General features: G+C 47.1%; 2 protein-coding genes across 4 annotated transcripts in view; one reads left to right on the forward strand and one right to left on the reverse strand.

Annotated features, from left to right (window-relative positions):
- Positions 1-13,184, reverse strand: part of Xpot (exportin for tRNA) — a 41,028-nt gene extending 27,844 nt beyond the window's left edge. The window contains exons 1-7 of one of the 3 annotated variants that reach the window (XM_036169636.1): positions 12,702-13,184; positions 12,116-12,279; positions 8,820-8,953; positions 4,583-4,665; positions 2,678-2,734; positions 2,158-2,227; positions 685-903 (exon numbers count right to left, since the gene is read on the reverse strand). In XM_036169636.1, coding sequence (XP_036025529.1) covers positions 685-903; positions 2,158-2,227; positions 2,678-2,734; positions 4,583-4,665; positions 8,820-8,879 — 489 coding nt within the window. In that variant the 5' untranslated portion in view covers positions 8,880-8,953; positions 12,116-12,279; positions 12,702-13,184. Of the gene's footprint in view, positions 1-684; positions 904-2,157; positions 2,228-2,677; positions 2,735-4,582; positions 4,666-8,819; positions 8,954-12,111; positions 12,280-12,701 lie in introns of all 3 variants that reach the window. The other 2 variants (XM_036169635.1, XM_036169634.1) reach the window with 2 other exon arrangements.
- Positions 13,185-20,074: 6,890 nt separating this feature from the next.
- C20H12orf56 (chromosome 20 C12orf56 homolog) overlaps positions 20,075-21,733 on the forward strand; it is a 41,014-nt gene continuing 39,355 nt past the window's right edge. The window contains exon 1 of the mRNA XM_036169641.1: positions 20,075-20,498. Coding sequence (XP_036025534.1) covers positions 20,247-20,498 — 252 coding nt within the window. The 5' untranslated portion in view covers positions 20,075-20,246. The remainder of the gene's footprint in view (positions 20,499-21,733) is intronic.

Raw genomic sequence — 21,733 nt, forward strand, 5'->3', positions numbered from 1 at the left:
CCTTAGGAATAAGGCTCGTCTAAGGATGTACCTCAGCTGCAAAGATTCCCTGGCAGTGATAAAACACCATATTCAATTACCAGCACTACTTAACAACAAACAAAAAACAAAACAAAAAACAAAGGCAAGAGAGCTGTCTAGATGCATAAAGACCAGGAGAGAGGGCTTGGACGCCATGATGGCTGAGACCACAGAGACAGCACACTGACCTCCACACTCATAAGCTACTGCTTTTCACTTGTTCAGAAGCATTCAGGATGGACGGCATTTCACGGAACTATGAGAAAATAAGGTGTATTTCCCTGGTGACACGGTGGCTTAGCTTTAAAAATCTAATGTAATGCTATAATTTCAATCTTTGGTGGTGGGAGAGGTTCAGTTTCATTGTCAGCAAATTCAAGATGCTAGGTACATTTGTAGTTTTAAGAAGATGCAAAAGGCTGGGTGGTGGTGGGCACGCCTTTAATCCAGCACTCTCTGTGAGTTCCAGGACAGCCAGGACTATACAACAGGGCTACACAGAGAAAGCCTGCCTTGGAAAGTGAGGGGCGGGGTGGGGGTGGGGTTGGGGACGGCAGCAAACAAACAAAAAGAAACGCAACAGATCAGACTCCCTGTCCTTCTCACCACATGCTCATCTTCCCTACAAAGCATACTGTAAGAACCCAGTCAACGGTGACTTGCCTCTGATGTATGAACCACATCCCGGTCCACCAACTCTGAATCAATGGCCATGAGGATGCGCAGGTACAGATCCACTCCCCTAGGGTTTAGGTCCACGACTGAGAGAATGTCAAAGAAAAACTTGGGCCATTTAGTGAGATACTCCGTAACAAAGAGCAAGGCGAAGACCTGGGCTGCTTTATTCCGTATAAAGGTCTTCTCTGGTTGGGGATTCAGCATCTGGCAAACAGAAAAATCCACAAAATTAGATCCAAACTATTCAAAAGCACATTATTTTTTTTTTCTATTTATCACTAGTTGGCAAAATCTCACTTAAATTTCAACACTGCCCAGGTTGGCAGCAGCACAGCAAACCGCAAATTTACCCATGAGTGCAAGGGACCAGTCACATGACCAGCAAGTGCATAATGGCTGCCTCTTAGACCAGGAGGCAGAGCCAGGTGGATCTCTGTGAGTTCGAGGCCAGCCTGGGCTAAAAAGTGAGTTCCAGGACAACCAGGGCTACACAGAGAAACCCTGTCTCAAAAAAAACTTTGTAATTTCCCAGAGCATTGGGAATAAATCTGTATACTACTCAAACATTCTCTCTTTTTTTTTTGGGGGGGGGGGTGAGCTGGGAGCTGTTTGCCTGTTTGGAGTCAGGGTCTTCCTATGGAGCTCAGGCTGGCCTCACTCAGAGGGATCCATCTGGCTTTCTGCCTCAGTGGGGTCAAAGGTTTGAGCCACCAGGCCCAGCCTAAGCCTTGTTTTTATGTGACAAGGTCTACTAACAGCTCAAGTTGGCCTTTAAGACTTGTTCAAACTCCAGGCTGGCCTCCAAGTAACAATCTTCTTCCCTCTGCCTCCTGAGTAGCGTGAACCAAGGGTTGATAAGCTTCATGTACAGAATTTTAACAATTCATTTCTTTTTTTCTTTTTCCTTTTGGCTTTTCAAGACAAGGTTTCTCTGTGTAGCACTGGCTGTCCTGGAACTCACTCTGTAAATCAGGTTCATGCACCACCACCGCCCAGCTAAATAAATTACTTTTTTTTTTTTTGGTTTTTTGAGACAGGGTTTCTCTGTGTAGCTTTGCGCCTTTCCTGGAACTCACTTGGTAGACCAGGCTGGCCTTGAACTCATAGAGTTTCACCTGGCTCTGCCTCCCGAGTGCTGGGATTAAAGGCACGCGCCACCACCGCCCGGCATAAATTAAAAACTAAAGTTTCAGCCATGTGTGGTGGTGGGTATCTTTAATCCTGGCAGTTGGGAGGCAGAGGCAAGCATACCAGGCCAACCAGGGCTACATAGTGAGACCCTGTCTCAAAAAAAAAAAAAAAAAAAGTTTCCACAATGTTATGGAAAGTACAGCAGTTTTGGTTATTAATACAATCCTAAGTTACTGCTTCTGCCCGAGATCTTCAAGACCAGCACTTTAAATATAAAAGAGGGAACAGCTGATGGACCGAGGCACCGAATGAAATGAACTATTTTACCTGAGCCTGCAGCCATGACAGGAGTGTCTCCCTGATGAGCTGCTGCTGAGCTGTGCTGAGTTCTGAGTACCTGTTAAAGAGGGAACAGTGACTCCATCTGCTGCATGCGGCGGTGAACGGAAATCTCATCTATCAAGAGGGGGAGTTTTCTAGCATTTCGGAACCAGGTTTCCTTAAATGCACGCAGATGTCCATCAACACAGTTGTAAAGGACACACAGATGAGCGGGTCAGACAGGCTACAGTCGGTGACCTCAGACTTGTGGCTCAGTTCGCGCTCAAACAAATGACAGCTATGTGATTTTTTTTAAAACCAACCACGCATTGAGCTCTGTGGTCTACAGAATAAGCCTGCAGACTGGCCAGCTCTGTCTAAATCAATCAGAACACATAGGTAGCCCAGATAATTTCTACACTGGCAGTTTACTATCTGTAGCTTGGTCTCCTCAAGGACAGAATAACAAATTAAAATACGCCTGTCCCAACAAATCTTTGAGATGAAAAACAATGAGAAGGCTTACTTGTATTTAACTTGATGTTCTAATACTTGGAAGCAGAAAAATTTTATGTGATCATCACTGAAAAAGAAAAAAAAAAATAATAATCAGAGAATAACTGGGGAAAACAATGGCAAAATTCCAGTAACAAGGGTGAAGTTTCTAACACTAGGCTTCTTGCCCGGCTTTTGACTTACCAATCATATTTTACCCATTTATAGTATTGTCTTTTTTGTTTTATGGCACTGGGTACCTAACTCAGGGCCTCATGAATTTCAGGCAAAGGCTTTACACATCAGCCACAGGTCCAAGCCCTGAGTTAAAAAGGTTAAAAGAGCTCTAAATACAACTCACAACACGTGGCAGACCCATTACATTCAATAAGCAACATAACCACATGTTCTAATACACACCCTAAACACAGTACTTTTAAGTGGAGGCCACTGCCCCGAATTCTAACGTGGAGAGTCAGTTCCGGGAACAATTTCTGTGCTTTACTTTAGAATGATCAGGAAGATCAAGATGGCAAACAGCAGGGCAGCAAGAGACTGATGAAGTCAAAGGTGCCACCTGTGGCCTACCTGAAACTTAAGCATTATTAATCAGTCAGTCCTCTTGTAGGTAAACACAAATAAACAGGGTAGGATGGCTCAGTCCACCCTCAAAGTTCACACAAGAAACTGAACCTCAAATAAACCCACCTTTGTAAGATGGGAGGGGAGCAAAAAAAAAAAGATCTATTTCTAACTCCCCTTAGGGGGATACAGCCAACAATTCTGAGAAAATTCCTTTAGAGTCTGGGATTCTGCTCAGTCCAGACGGTCGGTGCCTGAGACAGGCTTTGTGGGACACTGTTTCCTATGTAAAGAGCTTCCAAGCAGAGATGCAGACACTAAGATGTTCAAGAAAAAGAAACCTCAGTAAACCCGGCTAAGCTGCAGCCACACAGGACCATGGGCCCAGCACTCCAGCCAGAGGGCCATCACTAAAGCCCTGAGCTTCCGCTCCCAGCAGCAGGCTGCTGTGTCCTGCTAGCTAGCCGTTTCCCGCAAGCTTGGTTATGCCAGGTTTTCTTCTTTAATAAGAAGCTAAGTTAACTAACGATGAAATGAGTATACAAGTTTCTATTTCTATGAAACTGCATTTGCTGCTTTAGAACGACTACCCAGAAAACCACATTGCAGGGGAGAGCCTTTTCACGTATGGTACATGGTCAGGAATCGGAGGATAAGAGCTGGAGGGAAATATCTTGAGACCTGCTTTCATCCTTCCTGAATTCTCCTCAGAGGCCCACACTGGAAACCGTACAAGGTGAACTATGAGCGTCACCCCAAGGCTGCAGTGAATACTAATGACAGGCCCTGACCCCACACCAATAGAAACAGTACTGATATACTCCAAGTGAAGGCTTTAGATGGAGATACAGATCATTAATGGTCACCTCCTTCACCAACTTCCAAGACAAGGACGTGTTTAGTGTAGCCTCTCCCGGTGAGGACTGGCTACCAGGTACACAACACACATAAAGAAAGGATAGTTTGGGCTGGAGAGATGGCTCAGTGGTTAACAGCACTGGCTGCTCTTCCAGTGGCCCCGGGTTCAATTCCCTACACCCACATGGTAGCTCACAACTGTCTGTAACTCCAAGATCTAACACGCTCACACAGGCATACACATAGGCATACATACAGGCAAAACACCAACAAAATAAAAATAAATTTTAAAAAGGATAGTTTTACTGAAAAATAAATTCTGATTGGCTCAAAAAATTGGTTTGCTATTTTTCTCTTTTCATGCTACTAACAGTTTTCTAAAAGGTAAGCCACAAAATGGTTTTATAAAAATACTTCCCAAAGAAAAAATTAAAATGTTCCATGTTCATAGAAACGTCAATCCTTCCAGACAATACAGAGAATCTGTCTAAATTACCTGTATGTCTTCTGGGCTAGAGCCTCTGCACACACCTGCCAGGCATCTGGGGAAATCTTTAACTGCTCAAAATAAGCCAGGGCCTGAAAGATTGCAAAACAAATCAACACAGTTGATACTGAATTCTCAATTCTGATGCCCTACTCATACTAAACAAAGGCTGGAGTGAACCAATAATCAACACCGATTTGGTTTAATACATCAGCTAAAACATCTAATCCAGGCTTCTGAATATGTGCAAAGTCCAGATGGTTCGTTCCTTAGATCCAGTTATCAGCTGGACACTTAGAACAGTTTCCTTGGTAAAGGAGCTGGTGTAAGATTGCCCTGCAGACATCACTGGGTTTTGAAGATGACAGAGAAGAAGTGGCCAAGTGTTTTATCAAGTGCACTAGTATTAAGGTATATGCAATCATAAAAGGGCCTAGAAGGGTGCTTGGAGCACACACGGCCTCCCACCACAGGTAAATGCTGAACAAAACAGAACACAGCTTTCTGGCCAACGACTAATCTAGGACGAACTAGAGGGTAGCAGGTGAGGGGTCAGGTGGTGGCACACACCTTGGGAGGCAAGGACAGATGGTCCAGCTTCACAATTGCTATCTGAAGTGAAGGATGGTCCTGGGACACCTGACCCGAATCTGTGGTAATGTCAAGTTTCTACAAAACCACGACTACCATTGGGAACATTTCAGGAGCCAGGACAGTGGACAAATGCAGTCACTTATACACGCTGCTAACATTTCACTCACCGTAAAGAGAGGGCTTCATCAGCTAAGATTCTCACTAACAGCCTTTCCTTCGAACAACAGCAAGGCCCAGGCATGCAGCTCAGGGGACAGAGTGCCTGCCTAGAACAGGAGCCCCGGGCTAAATCCTGGGCACCACACAGGGGTGGCCGTGCGTGGCTGTTACGATCTAAGCACTAAAGCGGTGTGGTGGGAGGAGCTAAGTTCAAGGACATTCTCTGCGACTCAGGAAGCTTGGGGCTAGCCTGGGCTACATGAGACCCTGTCTCAAAGAAATTAAATGAAAGGTTTTAAGCCGAAGCTGGTGAAGGAGGAAGTAACCAGGACTCTTTCCGTTTTTGTCTCTGGTAAGATGGCACAGCAGGAAAGAGGCACCTGAGTTCAATTTCCGGAACCCAGGTCAAGATGGAAAGAAAAAAAAGAAAAGAGCTGCTCTGTGCAAGCCCCGAGGCCCTCATTCTCCGCCCACATGGCGCACACCTGCAATGGTTCATTCATTAATTTTAAAAATACTGAATGTTGGAACTTAAAAATTAACAGAATCCAGGTGGCGGCGGCACTCGCCTTTAATGCCAGCACTTGGGAAACAGAGGCAGGCGGATCTCGAGGTCAGCCTGATCTACAGAGCTAGTTCCAGAACAGACGGGGCCACATAGATTAACCCTTCTCGAAAAACAAAAACAAACAAAATTCAAAAAGAATACATTAAAAAATAAGGACAGGAACTGGACATGGTGACTCATACCCCACGACTCAAACATCAAAGTAGGTTTGCCAAAAGTCGGTGGCCACCCTGGGCTACAGTGTGAGCCTCAGTCTCCCACCAATGACAGAAACAGCCAACAGGAAGCACCAGACATGGTGGTGCATCCCCAAAATTCCAGAACTTGGGAGGCTGAGGCAGGGAAGTGAGAAATGCCATGCCATCCTCAATTACATGGCTACTCCACTGTTAGCTTAGGCTACATTCTGTCTTCTGTTTCAAACAAAACAAAAATAACAGAGCTAACAAGACGGCTCAGAGTGAGTTTTGATTCCTAGACCCCCCCATGGTGGAGAAAGAGGAAAACAGACTTTTACAGTTGTCCTCTGAACACAAATATGTACACCATGGCAGGTTCACAATGCTCTCACCCCACCAAAGTAGTACATGTCAAACCCTAGCGCCTCTCTCTCCAGCCCAACCAGTCCAACAAAGGAACGCAGAAGAAAGGGGCCCGGGAGATTGCTCAGTAGGTAAAAAGTGCTTCCTGTGTAACCTGAGATCCCGGACCCCACATTAAAGTGGGAAGAGAGGTGATTCTCCACAAGGCTGTTCTCTCACATCAACACATACGCTGTGGGCACACTAATAATAGAAATTCTTCAAACAAGAAAGGCTAGTACGGTGGACTGGGGCAGTACCTCCAGCAGCCTGGAAGCGGAAGAGGGTGGACTGTTGTGAGTTCAAGGTGAACCTGAGCTACGTGGTGCGTACCAGGTCGGTCTAGAAAACACAGCAAGACACTGCCTCAAACAAACTGGACAATGATAGCTCTGATGAAAACCTTACATAGTGAAAGTTGTTCTCACAAACAAAACCCAAACCAATACCAAAAACTAGCGTAAAGCTCAGTAGTAGAGCCCTTGCCTAGGTTCAATTCTCAGGTAACAGCATAAACAGAAAGCCACCTAAAAGAACTCTTAAAAATTGTGAAGAGGGGTGGGCGATGGTGGTGCACACCTTTAATCCCAGCACTCGGGAGGCAGAGGCAGATGGAACTCTATGAGTTCGAGGCCAGCCTGGTCTACAGAGAAACTCTGTCTTGAAAAAAACTAGAATTGTGAAGAGGACCGAAAGCCAGAGGCCCTGAACCAGACCAACAGCTCCTTATAACGAACAATTGCAAGTCAAGCTGCTTGGACAAAGGGGTATACTTCGTGACACACTGCAGCTGCCAATGCCACCAAGACAAACGAAGAGCTGATGGAGAGGTGGGAAAGACGGAGGAGCAAAGTGGTTTAATTAGTATTTTTAAATTTTTCTTGGGGGGGGGTCGCTGCAAGGGTGAAGGGAGGATATGGGGAGTCTGGGAAATGAGTGGGATTAGGGCACATGATGTGAAATTCCCCAAGAATCAATAAAAATTATAATTAAACAATTATGATAAGGATGCTAAAGTGTCGCTCTTCACAATTGCTGGCTTCTGGCAGGTGTGGGTGGGGAAGGACTAGATTTCTTTAAGGGGCTGGCCCAGGTGTATGAGCATGCCAGCGAGCACATGGACAACACAAACTGGACTTTTTTTTGGGGGGGGGTGCGGTTGAGGGGGCTGACTTGAGAGGAACAGGAAGTGAATGTGCTGGGGGTTCATGATGCAAAAATCCCAAATAATCAATAAAAATATTATAAAAACAAACAAACCCCACAATCACCTGACACATATAAAACAGCCAAAAGCTTTTAATTATAATCAGCATGCAACATCAAGGTAGGCTAAAGGTCAGACTGCAATATCTCAGCTATTTTGAAAGCAGGTGGCTTAAATCCCTAGGAAAATAAAACCATTTATATACAAAAAGGCTGGATTTCTAGGTTTCTAATGTTCCCATACTGACATCTAGATTCCTATGATTTGCCATATTTGGAGAGCTAGTTACTTTTTTATCAGCAGAGGCATATATCTTATCATAGCATGAACTACTGGGAGGTTTTTGTTCATTTGTTTTTTTAAACCACTTTAAAAGAAATTTCTACTACTTAAAAGCAGAACAAGACTATAATGCTTAGGGAGGCTGCAAACTTTAGCTCACTTACAGCAAATTCTCTCCTTTGCTACAAGGAGTAGGAAGAAAGAAAAACTCCCTCTTTCCTCTGATCATAAACTTCAGCATACTCGCATCTTTAAAAATTAATTAAAGGCTTGTCCTTTTAGTGTCTTCTTTTATCATTCAGCTAAAGTCCTTATTAGATTTACAGGCTACATTATTAGGTTTAATTGCTTACATTTACCCGAATACACTAGCATCTCCTAATGAATTTCTTCTTGTCATGAAATCGTTTCATGTAACTTAAGGTGTGGCATATTGAAACTGCTTATTTCCAGGCTGCAAAGACTAGACAACAAGGAGGCTAGCTGTCACCAACACACGAGTAAAGCAACTTACAGTCCAAGGCAGGCAAGGGTAAAGCAGAACACGCACTACGCTAGTGCAAAAGTTCTCTACCTTTGTAACTTCGTGACAACTTTGCAACAAAAGAAATGTCGGCTGTTGCACAAGGACCTGCCCCTTACAGGTCGCTCGGTCGGTTGTTTCCGCACTCTGGCTCAGCCAACTGAACAAAAATCAATCACAGCACCTGATGTTGTTTCAATATTCAAAACATACCTCCGATCTGTTGGGTCCTATTCATGTTTACCAAGTCAGATGTGCTTTCTGTTTAAATCCTCCAATGCACATCTGTGGTAGCATGCTTTTAAAAAAGACGACTACATCGATGGACTTACCCTTTGTCTGAAGTCTGAATCGGCATTTGGATTTAGCCCTAAAAGAGCCTGTTCATCCATGTCTGCCGTTATTCCTGGAGTTTTCCAATCACAACAGACGTGGCTTCTAATCCCACAGAAGAATCCACAATCATCTGCACATGGAAAACAAAAGACGATTATCTGGAATATAAGAAGTGGCTGAAAAGACACAGCTCTGTAGAAGCAAAGTCCACTCTGAGTTCAAGGGAGCCCCCATGTCTCACCAGAACAGAGTAGACCCTGTGGCACACACCAGTGTCTAGTTCTGCAGTCTAAACAAGTACGCCATTAAGGCTCTCAGGTGGTACTGTCCTGCAAAGTGGAAAGTTACTCTTCTAGAAGGGTGCATGCAGTGTTGGTACACGTCTGCAGCATAATGTGTGCCTGGGGAAAATAGTATCTATATTCCCTTGGTTTAGTGCTGTAAGAATTTCCCTGCTCTCGATATGACCATAAAACATCTTTTAAAGCCATTAGAATGGGCCCAGCACCCACTTAGAATGGCTCCCCTCAGGGTTTAATACCCTAACTGGAGTGTCTACCAGTAGTAGGGCAAGAGAACTAAAGAGGAAGGGCTGAAGAAAAGAACCAGTCATTTAGTGTTGGAACAAGGAGCTAATTCTGCCTTTTACAGGTCTCTGCTCTTGCCAGCCAATTCTAGAAATGTATTTCATAAATGACTTCCCTCACTCAGAAATCCCCCATCCCCCACCAGCTTTCCTCTCGCCAACATCCCTGGAAAGTAATCTACTTCACAACCAGAGTCTAACATTCTCACACCAGAACATGGAACGGCCCCCAAAGGCAGCTAGTTCTTCCATACACAACGTGCTTTTCTGCATACACCTGGAACAAACTCCAAACGGCGTGAACGCTGTTCTCAGGGGAGGAGTTTGCTAGTAAAGGGCTTCCTGCACCTGACTCCTCAGCACCCACAGAAAAGCTAGGTGTGGCAGAACGGGGAGGTGGGGAGAAAACACTTGGCCGACCCTCAAAGCTTTCTAGCTAGACTGGGGAGCTCCAGGTTCAGTAAGACCCTGTCTCAAAAAAAAAAAAAAAAGGTGTACAAGGCTGGGAGACAGGAGAGTGAACAGAATGCATTATGTACATATGTGAAATTGCCAAAAATAAAGTTAAATAGTGAAAATCAATAGAAGGAATATAGACCTTGGGCTTCCAACTGCACACATATAAGCACACACAGACACACCAAACACACAAATGACATTTTCTGGAACACAGTGAGGGTAAGGAAATTAGTCCTTACATTCCTATTACAAAGCTATAAGGCTTTTTTATTTATCTACTTTTAATTATTAGAACTGAAGTGGACTTGAAGACTCCAAGAGATGAACGGAGGTCCCATGCAGCCTTTTAGGAATGGTGAGGCCCCGGGCCAGGATGCAGGATCCCTATACTTTCCTGTTTTCTCTGGTCCTTTTGGAATCAAAATCAGAATATAAGCTGAGAGCCTTGGGAATAAAGGTCAGCCTCTTCTCTCACCACTGACAGCAAACCTACACACCACAGCAAGGCAACTTAAATCCCCGACTGCCCACGGGACTAAGACCCAAACACTTCTAAACAACCAACCCCTACCATTCCGCACGATACTCAGAAGGCCAGCAACACCCTATTTACACAGCAGCTCTCAAGTGGCATTCTACTCACTATGCACACATGGCTCTTTTCAGCTATGTGGGTAAACCCTGCGAGGCCTTCAAATGTCAGTTTACAGATCACCTCATGCAACAGTCCGGCTCTGACCTCTGCTGTCTGACCCGACCATGTCAGACTAGGTACCCCTTCCGAGCTCTGCTATGTCGTCACTGCCGGCCAGTTTTCTCTCACTAACCGTCAAGAACAAGGACTGTGAAATATGCGTCACTATGTTCCTGGGAGTTAAAAAGGCAGGTTTGGGGTTTTTTAAAGTGCTGGGTTTGAAGCAGGGAGGTGGCTCAGGGGTAAAGGTTCTTGATTCTCTAGAGTCACATGGTGAAAGAGAGGACTGCTCTGTGTGTACACACACACACACACACACACACACACACACACACACACACACGTATATGTAAGATATATACATGTAATTCTTTATGTCCAAGATTTATATTCCAATCTTGTCATTAAAAAAAAAAAAAAAAAAACCCAAAAACCAGCTGGGGGCAGTGGTGGCTCATGTCTTTAATGCCAGCACTGGGGAAGCAGAGGCAGGAGGATCTCAGGTGAGTTCAACCTGGTCTACAGAGTGAGTTTCAGGACAGCCATCCTGAGAAACTCTGCCTTGAAAAAATAAAAAAAAAAAAAACAGACAAAACAAAACCCAGTCATTAGTCAAGGTAGCACACATCTTTTAATCCCATTGCTCTTGGGAGGTAGAGGCAGAGGATCTGCGACTTCAAAGCCAGCCTGGTATATCTACATACAGATTATCTGGCTAGCCAGAGCGAGAGGGAGATTTTGTCTCAAAACGAAAACAACAATTGAGGCTACAGAGAAGACAAAAGTATGCATTCCTGTCTACCAGAGGAAAGAGGCAAAGTCCTCAAGACTACATACAGTGTGGCAAAGCATGCCTCTAATAGCTTATAAATTCAGAGGTAGTCACACAGGATGATCTATCCGAAGCATTCTTAAACCAGAATGGTATTTTGAACAGATGGGAAAGCAAAATGGTTCCACCGGGAAAAGTAAAGTAATATTCATTCCTCTTATAAATGCTCAGAAAAGGTCAGTTTAAGAATTTCTGTAAACCCCTGATTTAGAAACCTTCCAGAACTTCCTTTCAATCATCCATTTCACTCTAATCTTGACAAGAGAGGGAAAAAAAAAAAAAAAAAAAAAGGAGGTCCCACGGAAACACATGATCAACAACAACAAGAAAAACCCTAAGCAAACTTGTTACAGTTGTCCATATGGAAGGAATCCGTCTACACATTCGGAGACAGTACTAGGGTGATCAAAATAAAATGTTCACTTATCTGTGAACAAAGCACAGAAAAGCTATAGCCAATGTTAAAAAGGTAACAACTTCCTAATAAAGACTGGGAAAGGACGCTTAGCATGCTGACCCACAGAGCCTAGCAGGCATAAACATTGTTACAGTATGGTAAACATTTTATACACCCTGCAGAGGTGGATGAAACGGGGGTGGGGGTGTATAAAATGTTTACCATACTGTAACATAAGAAATATACTTAAAACTATGAAGCCATAATTCTTCCTTAGCCATCAAGTAAAAAATCGAACAACGTGGAAAATTCCTCCACACCTACTTGAGCCTGTTTGAGACTGACTTAATCTTTCCAGCCTTTTAACATCAAGTTGACAAGTCGCTTTAATACAACGTAACTTCCCCCTCGCAACAACTAATTAAGGCTTTCAAAAAGTACTCGTTTTTCAGGTTACAGGGAAACATTCTCCACCGCTGCTTGCAAGGCTGTAAAAGAAGCAAGGAGTGGGGGGAGAGAAGGGCTGTCCGTGCTGGCAAATTACTACGCAGAAAGATCACTTTTTCCCCCCACCTTCCTATGGGTCCCGGGGTGGGGAGCATATCAACTTGTGGTCTCTCCCGCTGAAATGGATGGGACGCACTCCAAAACTATCACAAATGGGGTTGGTGGTGGGGGAGAGGAAGCCTCGGAGGCCGGCCTCGCCCCCTATCCTTCGCCCCGATCCCTCCCTGGGCGAAGCCTCGTGGCCACTCGGGTGATGAAACACCCGGCAACCGGCAGCCAGCCACGCACTCGGGACGTGGCCGCCACCGCCACCGCTCCTCCGTCCTCCCCCAAGCCCAAGCCCAAGCCCGGCTCGCCCGGCCCCGCAAGGGTCCCCGGCCCGCCACCCCCAGCCTCCAGTCACCATCACTCCAATCTCTCTTCCTCGCCGGCACTCCCGAGGGCCGGCCGGCCGCCCGGAGCGGCGCCGCACGCAGGGACGACGGCGAGCGGCCCTGGTCCTTGTCGCCGCCGCTGTAATCCTCCGCTCCAAGCCGCCGCAGCGCTATCGCGCCGGAGCTGGCCCGGGCCGCGCTCGCCTCGGCGCTCGGCGTCCCCGGGCGCCTTCTCCTCCTCTGCGTGGCGCGGAGCGGGGCGGGCAGGTTGGCAAGCCGGCGGGCGGGGTCGGCGGCCTGGGAAGGAAAACTGCGCAAGGGCCCGCTAACGCCGCCGCCGCCGCCGCCGCCGAGTCAGCGCGAGGCACGCCCCCCGCGTCGTGCCGCGCGGACCAGCGCCAGCAGCAGCACCAGCAACCCCAGCAGCAGCAGCAGCTTCATGGAAGAGTGCAAAGACCGACCCGCCCGCGGGCTGGGGCCCACCCGCCCCGGGAGGGGGACTACAACTCCCAGCGTGCAACGCGCGGGCAAGAGCCGCTCCCAGGCACACGTGCTTCTTGGAGCTCGCAGGGGGCGGGGGCGGGGGCGTGGTCGGCGGGGCTGTGGTGCATGTCGGGAGAGCGCATCCGGTCCTCTGCCTCTCTGCAGGTTCCTGATGCTCCCCGGGCTTTTAAAGGACCGGCTGCGTTGGGCCCTGCCCTAGGGCAGCGGCTTTGAAGTAGGATTCACGTCTTCCAGAGAGGACTGGTCGGGTGGTGGGTGGCTCAGAGTGCAGAGCTCCTGAGATTGGAAGCGTGGATGTGAAGGTTTAGACCACGTGTTGAGTCAGATGTTTGAATGCCTTTCCGGGGTTCCACGTGTCAAGAGACCAGAATCTTGAGGATCTGTTGAGTGCTGACAGCTTTTTAAAATTCGCTGCGTTTTTACTTACTTGTTTTGCTTGCAGTGCAGGATCACACTCCGTAGCCCTGGCTGGTCACCCGTTTTTGTTTTTAACTTAACCCAGGCTGGCCTAAACTCTAGCAGTCCCAAGTCCCCGGAGTTACAGGCATGGGCCACCATGCCCAGATGTTACTAATTTTGCCCACGAAGAGACAAACATTCAGAGCAAAGGTGGCGCACACCTTTAATCCCAGCACTCGGGAGGCAGAGGCAGGCGGATCTCTGTGAGTTAGAAGCCAGCCTGGGCTACAGAGTGAGATCCAGGACAGCCAGGATTACACAGAGGAACCTTGTCTTGAAAATCAAAACAACAAGGGAAAGGAAAGTGTTCATAAAAGTCTAGCCAGGCATGGTGGCACATGCCTTTAATCCCAGCACTTGGGAGGCAGAGGCAGGCGGATCTCTGAGATTGAGGCCAGTTTAGTCTACAGAGTGAGATCCAGGACAACCAGGGCTGTTACACAAAGAAACCCTGTCTCAAAAAAAAAGTGCTTATGTTCTTTGCTGGGCTCCAGTTGTTGCTGTATTTATTTGATCCCAAGTTGTTACTTTGTGGGAGCAAATGGGGTGCTGAAGACAGACCATAGTAAGGATACCACAAAAGGCTAGTTTGAGGAACCAGTGACTTTTATTGTAGTTACTTACAGGAACAGAAAGGATTTGAAGACACACAAACCTTTCAGTTGTTCATGTCCCTGAGTTTAGAGAGTTTGCTTGCAGCATGGAATGTTTCAACTCCTCTTGAATACTTTGTGTTTTAAGGTGCACCCCTCTCTAATGAAAGGTATTAATCCCAGAGGAAACAACACGGTGAATTCAACATTTAGATTTTATTTTGTTTTTTTTTTTACAGACCGTCTCACTATGTAGATCTGGCTGTCCTGGAACTCAAGAGATCACCTGCCTCTGCCTCCCAAGCGCTGAGATTAAAGGTGTGTGCCGCCACACCTAGCTCAACATTTAGATTTAATACCTGATTATTCAGGACCTACCAAATACAGGCTGGATGCAGTCAGAGACTCCCATGAAGAATGAACAGGCCTGACTGACCTGTTCTGTAAGCCTGTGATCCAAGCTGCTTGGGAAGCTGGGGCAGGAGGATCTCAAATTCAAGGCCAGCCAGAGCAAAATAGCTATACTGTATCTTAAAAGGTAAATAAAGAGGTCTAGAGATAGAGCTCAGTGGTAGTGTGCCTGCCTCACATCCACCACCTTTAACTTCAATCCCTAGCACAGTGGTTCTCAATCTGTCAGTCTCGACCCATGGGGGGCAGGGGGTCGAATGAACTCTTTCACAGGGGTTACCTAAGACCATTGGAAAACACATAGTACATTATGACTCATAAAAGCAGCAAAATTACAGTTATGAAGTAGCAATGAAAATAATTGCATGGTTGGGGGTCAGCACAGCATGAGGAACTGTATTAAAGGGTCACAGCATTAGGAAGGTTGAGCACCACTGCGCTAGTCCCACAAAATAGAGCTAACAAAACTTGGGAGTGGAGTGAGGCAGGGAATGGAAGAAGCAGAGTAAAACTGGTGTAACCATTTAACAGCTACATTTATTTACCGATGTCACTAAAATTCTTTCCCAGGGAGAGTCTTAGGCAAAGCCTACTGCCTCTTCTTAAGGGGGTGGTGGTGAGTGGCTCACACCTTTAATTCTAGAGGTAGAGCATGTTTTGTACACTAGACATACTTCTAAGTGTTTGTACATTAATCCTCAACCACTGTATGGAGCTAGGTACTGTTATTTTATTTTTAAATTATTTCATTTTTACTTGTACGTAGGAGCCTGAGGAGGCCAGAAGAGGGTAAGGGATCCCTTGGAACTGGAGGTGCAGGCAGTTGGGAGCAACCTGACAGGGTGCTGGGACCAAACTTGGGTCCCCTGGAAGAGCAGTAAGTACTCAAGTACATCATCTCTCCAGCTCTATTCCTGATTTTATAGATGAAGAAGTTCATAATAGAGGTTGAATAACAGATACCTGCTTCAAATTATAGCCCACTCCTAGGAGTCCATCAGTCCTTGGCTCTCATGTGGGTCCATTTTGTCAGGAGATCTTGAAGAACTGTACTATTGTAAACATGCTCCAAGGTCTTGTTCTTACAACAATGAAACTTTTTTTTTTTAACTGTTCCACATCTTCCCACCCATTTTGTTTATAGAGGGGGGGGCTGTAACTGGGTACCCCAGGCTAGCCCCTCCTGTCTCAGCTGGGATTACCATGCTCTGGCCCTGCCTCCCCTTCTTCCAGTTGCAGGAGTACGTGAAAGAACACGGGCACCCCTTCACTGTCTTTTCTCCCGTGTTCCTCTTCAGAAGGGCTAGAAGAGCTAGAATCACCATCACTGTTACATTCACAGATGAAGAAGCCTGCTGTAAAGTCATTGCTCAGAAAAAGTAAATAGGAACTTGATAGTCTGGCCTCTTTGTCTTTTTTCTTTTTTCTTTTTTTTTTTTTTTGCCAGAGCTGAGGACCGAACCCAGGGCCTTGCACTGGCTAGGCAAGTGCTCTACCACTGAGCTAAATCCCCAACCTCTAGTCTGGCCTCTTGATTCAGAATTTCTTGATTCTAGCAAACCCTGTTTGTCCCCCAGCTTTGTTTTTGTAGTGACTTCTCCCAGTCACTCTACAGAAGTACATCAGTGTCCCAACTGTGTTAGTCAGGGTTCTCTGAAGGAGTAGAGGTGACAGGATGAATACACATCATTACATAGAAAACATAGGTACACATACGTGTACATATACAGGTATACACAAAAGGGATTTATTAGAGTGACTCACAGGCCAGATAGTCCGTTGAAAGGCCGAGAATCAGTAATTGGACGTCTCAGCAGTCCCCATCTGGTGCTGGAGTACCTGGGAATTCCTAGAGAGCTGCTGGTCATTCCGTAGGAATGTCTCAGCCTCAGGATATATTAGTTCACTAGCAAGACTGAGGGCAAGCAGGCAACAAAGCAAACGCCCCTTTCTTCCAAGTCCTTTGATGAGGGCTGCCACCAAAAGGTGTGGCCCAGATTTTGGGTGGGTCTTCCCAACCTCAGAGGTTCCAATCAGGAAAATCCCCCCAGGCTGCTTGGGTTTTAGTTGATTCCAGATTAGTCCTGTTGACAACCCAGATTAGTGTCACAGCAACTCAATGGCCAGTTTTCTTAATTTATACATTTCTTCCAACTGCCCTATAGACTATTCCTTTCACCCTTGAAATTCCCTTTACTCCTTATTTCTGGCACCTTGATTTTAGGTTCCTTTACTTTCTTTGACTACTGCACTCTGTTTTCTTGGGCCACACTCCTAATTCATTTGATTTTCTTTTGTGTATGTGTGCCTCTTCAGTACTTACCCATTTCCATACTTCAACACTTGGGGTTTGGCTGGTTCCCACAGTTAGTTCTATACTTTTTGGTTTTTTGTTTTGTGAGACGACATCTCACTTGGTAGTACAGGCTGTCCTAGAACTCTCTATGTAGCCTTTGTGGGCAGGCCCTGCGTCCATGTGACCTCCTCCCCTTCTTTGTCCCAAGTCCTAGGATTACAGGCCTTAGCCGCCATGCCACACACTGATTCTGTGGGCTAGTTCTAAATGTTGGGCACCCACAATTTACCATCCATTCCTCCCAAATGCAGATGTTAGAACTCATTGTGGTGGTATTTGGATTTGATGGGGCTTTGGGAAGGTAGTTAGAAGGTAAGGGTGAAGCTCCCTCATGATACAGAAAAGCTGCATTTCCCCCCCCCCCCCACCCCACTGGAGGAAACTATTCTGAGCTGGATTTTAGGCGGTGGTGGCATATGCATTTTATCTCAGCACTCCAGAGGCAGAGGCGGGGGTGGGGTGGGGTGGGGTGGGGTGGGGTGGGGGTGAGGGATCTCTGTGAGTTCAAAGCCAGCCTAGTCTACAGAATGAATTCCAGGACAGTCAGAGCTACACAGAGAAACCCTGTCTTGAAAAACCAAAAAGAAAAAGCTTCTGCATGCCGTTCCCCCATGACACTGGATCTGATAATACCTTCATCTTGGATTTGCAGACTCTTCCAGATATGTCTGTTATTTAACCCTCTCAGTCCACAGCAGTGTGTGATGGCATCCCACAGTGACTAAGGCAATGTCTCATTCTTCATACAATGTATCTTCATGTAGTGCTGGTTGGTAATTGTTTCTCTCTGTGAACGTCTGGAATTTACAGTGTTATGCTCATAAACTTCTGTGCTTTCAAGTTAACCAATCAAGTAACCCTGGAGGGAGACCCAGCACTCTCTTTTCCTGGTAGTCAGTGACTGTGCCTTTTGAGGTTAGCCCCACACAGGTAATTCTTGTAGAAATGTGTATCAAATGCTGGATGGCTCAGAATCTATACCAAACGTGTCTTGAGTTTAGATGGGCTTAGAAGATAAGAAGTAAGTGCTTCTCTCGGTATTTGGGTTAGCTGCCCATGGAAAGATTAGAAGAACATAGGGGACCGTGAACACTTCCGTGCGTGTCCTTGGTGCTCTCTGGTCCTCACTTCCGCTCCTTGGCAGGCCCAGTAGGTGTCAGCAGGTGTATTTCTCATGTAATGGAACTCAGGCTTCACAAGGTTAAGTCATGTGATAGAACTCAGGCTCCGAAAGGTTAAGTCATTTTTTTCCCCCTAAAAAATCTCACAGATCGTGAGCAACTGGGTTAGCAATTAGATTAGTAATCTAATCCAATCCTCCTGGCTCCAGATCAGTAAGCTTTCCTTGGTGGTTAACCTCATCCCTGCAGGCTGGATTTTGCTGTTTCCCTGGCAACCAGGTAGAACACTGAGTACCTGGAAACCATGACATTGTCTTCTCTGTGAGTTGTCAGGCTTAATGAGGTCGTCCCCAGACCCATTTTCCTTTTAAGGTTTATGAGGTTGGTGTCTTGGTCACCAAAAGCTGATTGATTCCTAATGGGCTTTTTTGGCACATACAGCAAGTACACTGCCATTCTGGTCATGGTCCAGCCACCCTGTTTGTCTTGGTCCTGGGAAGTGGGCATAAAACAAGAAACCCGAGACAGAACAGTGGTCTGAAGGGAGGCTTTCCCCTTGGTCCTCATTCTCCATCTCTATTGTTATTGCCATTTGCCACCTAGCTGCTGTTGGGGGGGGGGGGTAACTATCAGGCACAGGTGAAGCTGTGCTTTTCTGTTGGCTTCAAGTGGCAGACAACCATTATGAATGGGTTTGTAACGCATGGCTATCCATAGGAGTCAGGTAAACTCTAGGGACACCCGGGTGCTCAGGCCATTTTTTTTTCGCCAGCAGGTGGCACTTTTTCCCTACTCTTACCAAATACAGTCTTTCTGTTTACTTTTTTTTTTTTTTTTTTTTTTTTAATGTGGAGCTGAGGATCGAACCCAGGGCCTTGCACTTGCTTGGCAAGTGCTCTACCACTGAGCTAAATCCCCAACCCCTCTGTTTACTTCTTACTGCTTTGTTTAACTAGGCTTAAGCACTTCTCCTTCCCTGTTGTAGTGGGCTAGCCCAAGCTATCCGGTTATCCTTTGCAATACATTTATACTCTTCTCCCACCGTGGATTTGAAATGGTTTACATATTCAGTATATAATGGTAAAATATGAAAGGAAGGATACAATGACTGTGAGGAACATCCGATTTTATTAAGGTCTGTTTGTACACGGAGGGATAATATGGTTTCATTGTATCTTTTCCATATATTTATTTTTGAGGCAGGGTCTTGCTGTGTACTCCTGAACTCACTACATCAACAAAGACAGACCTCCAGCTTAAGGCCTCAGTCTCTGGAATGCTCGGCCTACAGTGTGGGCCACCCGGCTCCATCCTCGGTCTGTGGATGAACGGGAAGGAGGGGAGAGATGGTTTTTCTAGGATTTGAAATAAAGACGGAAGTGCACATCTATGGCAAGTTTCTGTTCTGCTTCGCCTCTCGCTAACCTAATGTTCCACGCGCTTCCTGACCGGTTCTTCATCTCTAGGGCTACATAAGCCACATCCTTCATCCCATTAGCTAAAATTTCCAGAGGGCCCTTCAACCGTGCTATTCATTTTCCATATTGTTCTCAGGAACACAGGCGCACGGCTTGGATGGGCATGCGTTACCGGAGCAATTTGTGAGTCCCTTTGAGACAGAGTCCAGCTCCTGAGACAAAGTTGGAAAGTCAGTGTTATGGTCATTTCTAGGCAGTGTTCTCAAACACTGTCATTACAGGATTCTCAAATCGGTAAAACTCCGTGCTTCAAGTTTCTCTTTAACAGGAAATCAGATTAAAACCAGCCTCCATTATCAATGGAGTTTGTATGGGACCATGTGGCTCAGTAACTGGACGGGGTTGGGGATGGGAGGGGACTAACTATTCCTTCCCAGACCCTTGAGTGGTTCTCGGTTGTCAATCAACCCTGCGAGAAAGACCTTGGTCTTGCCCCGCCCACCGCCGTGTAGGGTGCGGACAAAGATTAGGGGCGGGACCGGGCGGGGCAGGGGGCTCGGAAACCAGACGGTGGCGGAGCGGTGCCTTGCGTCCCCGCGCGGTGGTGGCGGAGGCGGCGGGCGCTCGGCTTTGTGGCGCGCGCGGGTTCCACCGGGTGTCGTGGAGGCACAGGCACCGGGGGCACTCTGCCTGGCCGCGGGTGCCGCAGGGCATGGCCAGCCCCGCGCGGTCCGGCTTCCCGGCGCGCACGAACAGCCGTCTGGACGCGTTCCTGCGGCGACACCTGCCGCCCGAAGTCTACGACGCCGTCCGCGCCTACGAGCCGTGCATCGTGGTGTCCGAGGCCGAGAAGCACACGTTCAGGTACGTGGTGCTTAGCGACCGGCTCATCTACCTGACGGAGAACCCGCCCAAGTCCATCCGGAGGGTCGTGGCTCTGCGGGACGTCGTGGCCATTGACCTGGTGAGGATCGCGGCCGGGCAGGCTCCTTCCCCGGGCTCTCGCATCCCTCCTCCTGCACCGGAGAAAGGAGGGACCCCTTCTCCGTCCCCCCCCCCCCCCACTTCCCCACCTCTTATTGTCGGTGAAAGAGCTGCGCGGGAAAGCTGGGGATGGCGGTCGAGTCTCAAATAACGATGTCTCCCCCTTTCCCACCCTGTCCACACCTTGCTGCCCCCGTTTGGGCAGCAGATCTGACAACTGGTCCCTCTGTGGAAACACGCCTCCAAGCCAGCCTCTTGTTCCTTAATCACCCTGTCTGTGCAGTGCCTGTGGGAGGAACCGCAGCCCACACCCGCGCAAACAAATGCGGCCACTTTAGTGCTGATGGGCGTGTTTACTTTCTAGCCGCTCAGGGTTAGTTAACTCGTGACTTGTCCAGAATAAGCGAGGGAAGCAATGAATTTTCATGATGCGCAGAGGATACTCGCTCCGGTCAGGCTGCCACTTGATCCGAACTGGATGGGGAAGGAAGCTTCCTGAAAGGAGTGTCCTCAGAGCCCAGTCTCCCGAGATACAATCTGGCTGAGCTTGCCCTAGTTTTCTAATGTTGCCACTGTATCCCTGTCCTCTGGGAGTAGGTTGACTGTAAGAACCAGCAGCGGATTGGAGGCACAGCCTCTCCACCCCCCACCCCCGCTGCCTCCTGGTCTCTTGTCTGCACTGCTTTCCAGGTGTTTCTTCCTTCTCCACCGGGACTGTGTCTCGCCTCCTTTTACTCTCTCCCTTGCTCAGTCTGTGTCCCCGAGGGAGAAGTGGGCGAGGCTCCTCATGGAGCTGTTTTGCCTAGCGAATCGTAACGGTTTCAACATATTTCTAAGAACGTAATAAAATTAAATGAAGTGTTTGTTTGTTTGTTTGGTTGGTTTTGGTTTTTTTAAGTTCATATTTCCCTTGTCAGCTGTGGTCACATTTGCTTCTTTAAGACTTTTATTTACAACTCTTCTATTTTGTGTGCACCTGTGTATGTTTGTGAGTGTGTGTGTGTGTGTCATGGCGAGAATATAGAGGTCAGAGGACAGCCAGTGGAAGGCAGTGCTCTCATCTTGTGGGGCCTGGGCTCGAACTCAGGTGTTCAGTCTTGGCATTAAGCGCCCTTAGTTGCTGAGCTACCTCATCAGCTCTATCTCCTCCTCCTCCTCTTCCTCCTCTTCCTTTTCTTCTTCTTTTTCTCCTCCTCCTTCGAGTAAAAGAAACAA

The sequence above is a fragment of the Onychomys torridus genome, chromosome 20 (genome assembly GCF_903995425.1).
Source record: "Onychomys torridus chromosome 20, mOncTor1.1, whole genome shotgun sequence".
In the NCBI taxonomy this organism is placed as follows: Eukaryota; Metazoa; Chordata; class Mammalia; order Rodentia; family Cricetidae; genus Onychomys; species Onychomys torridus.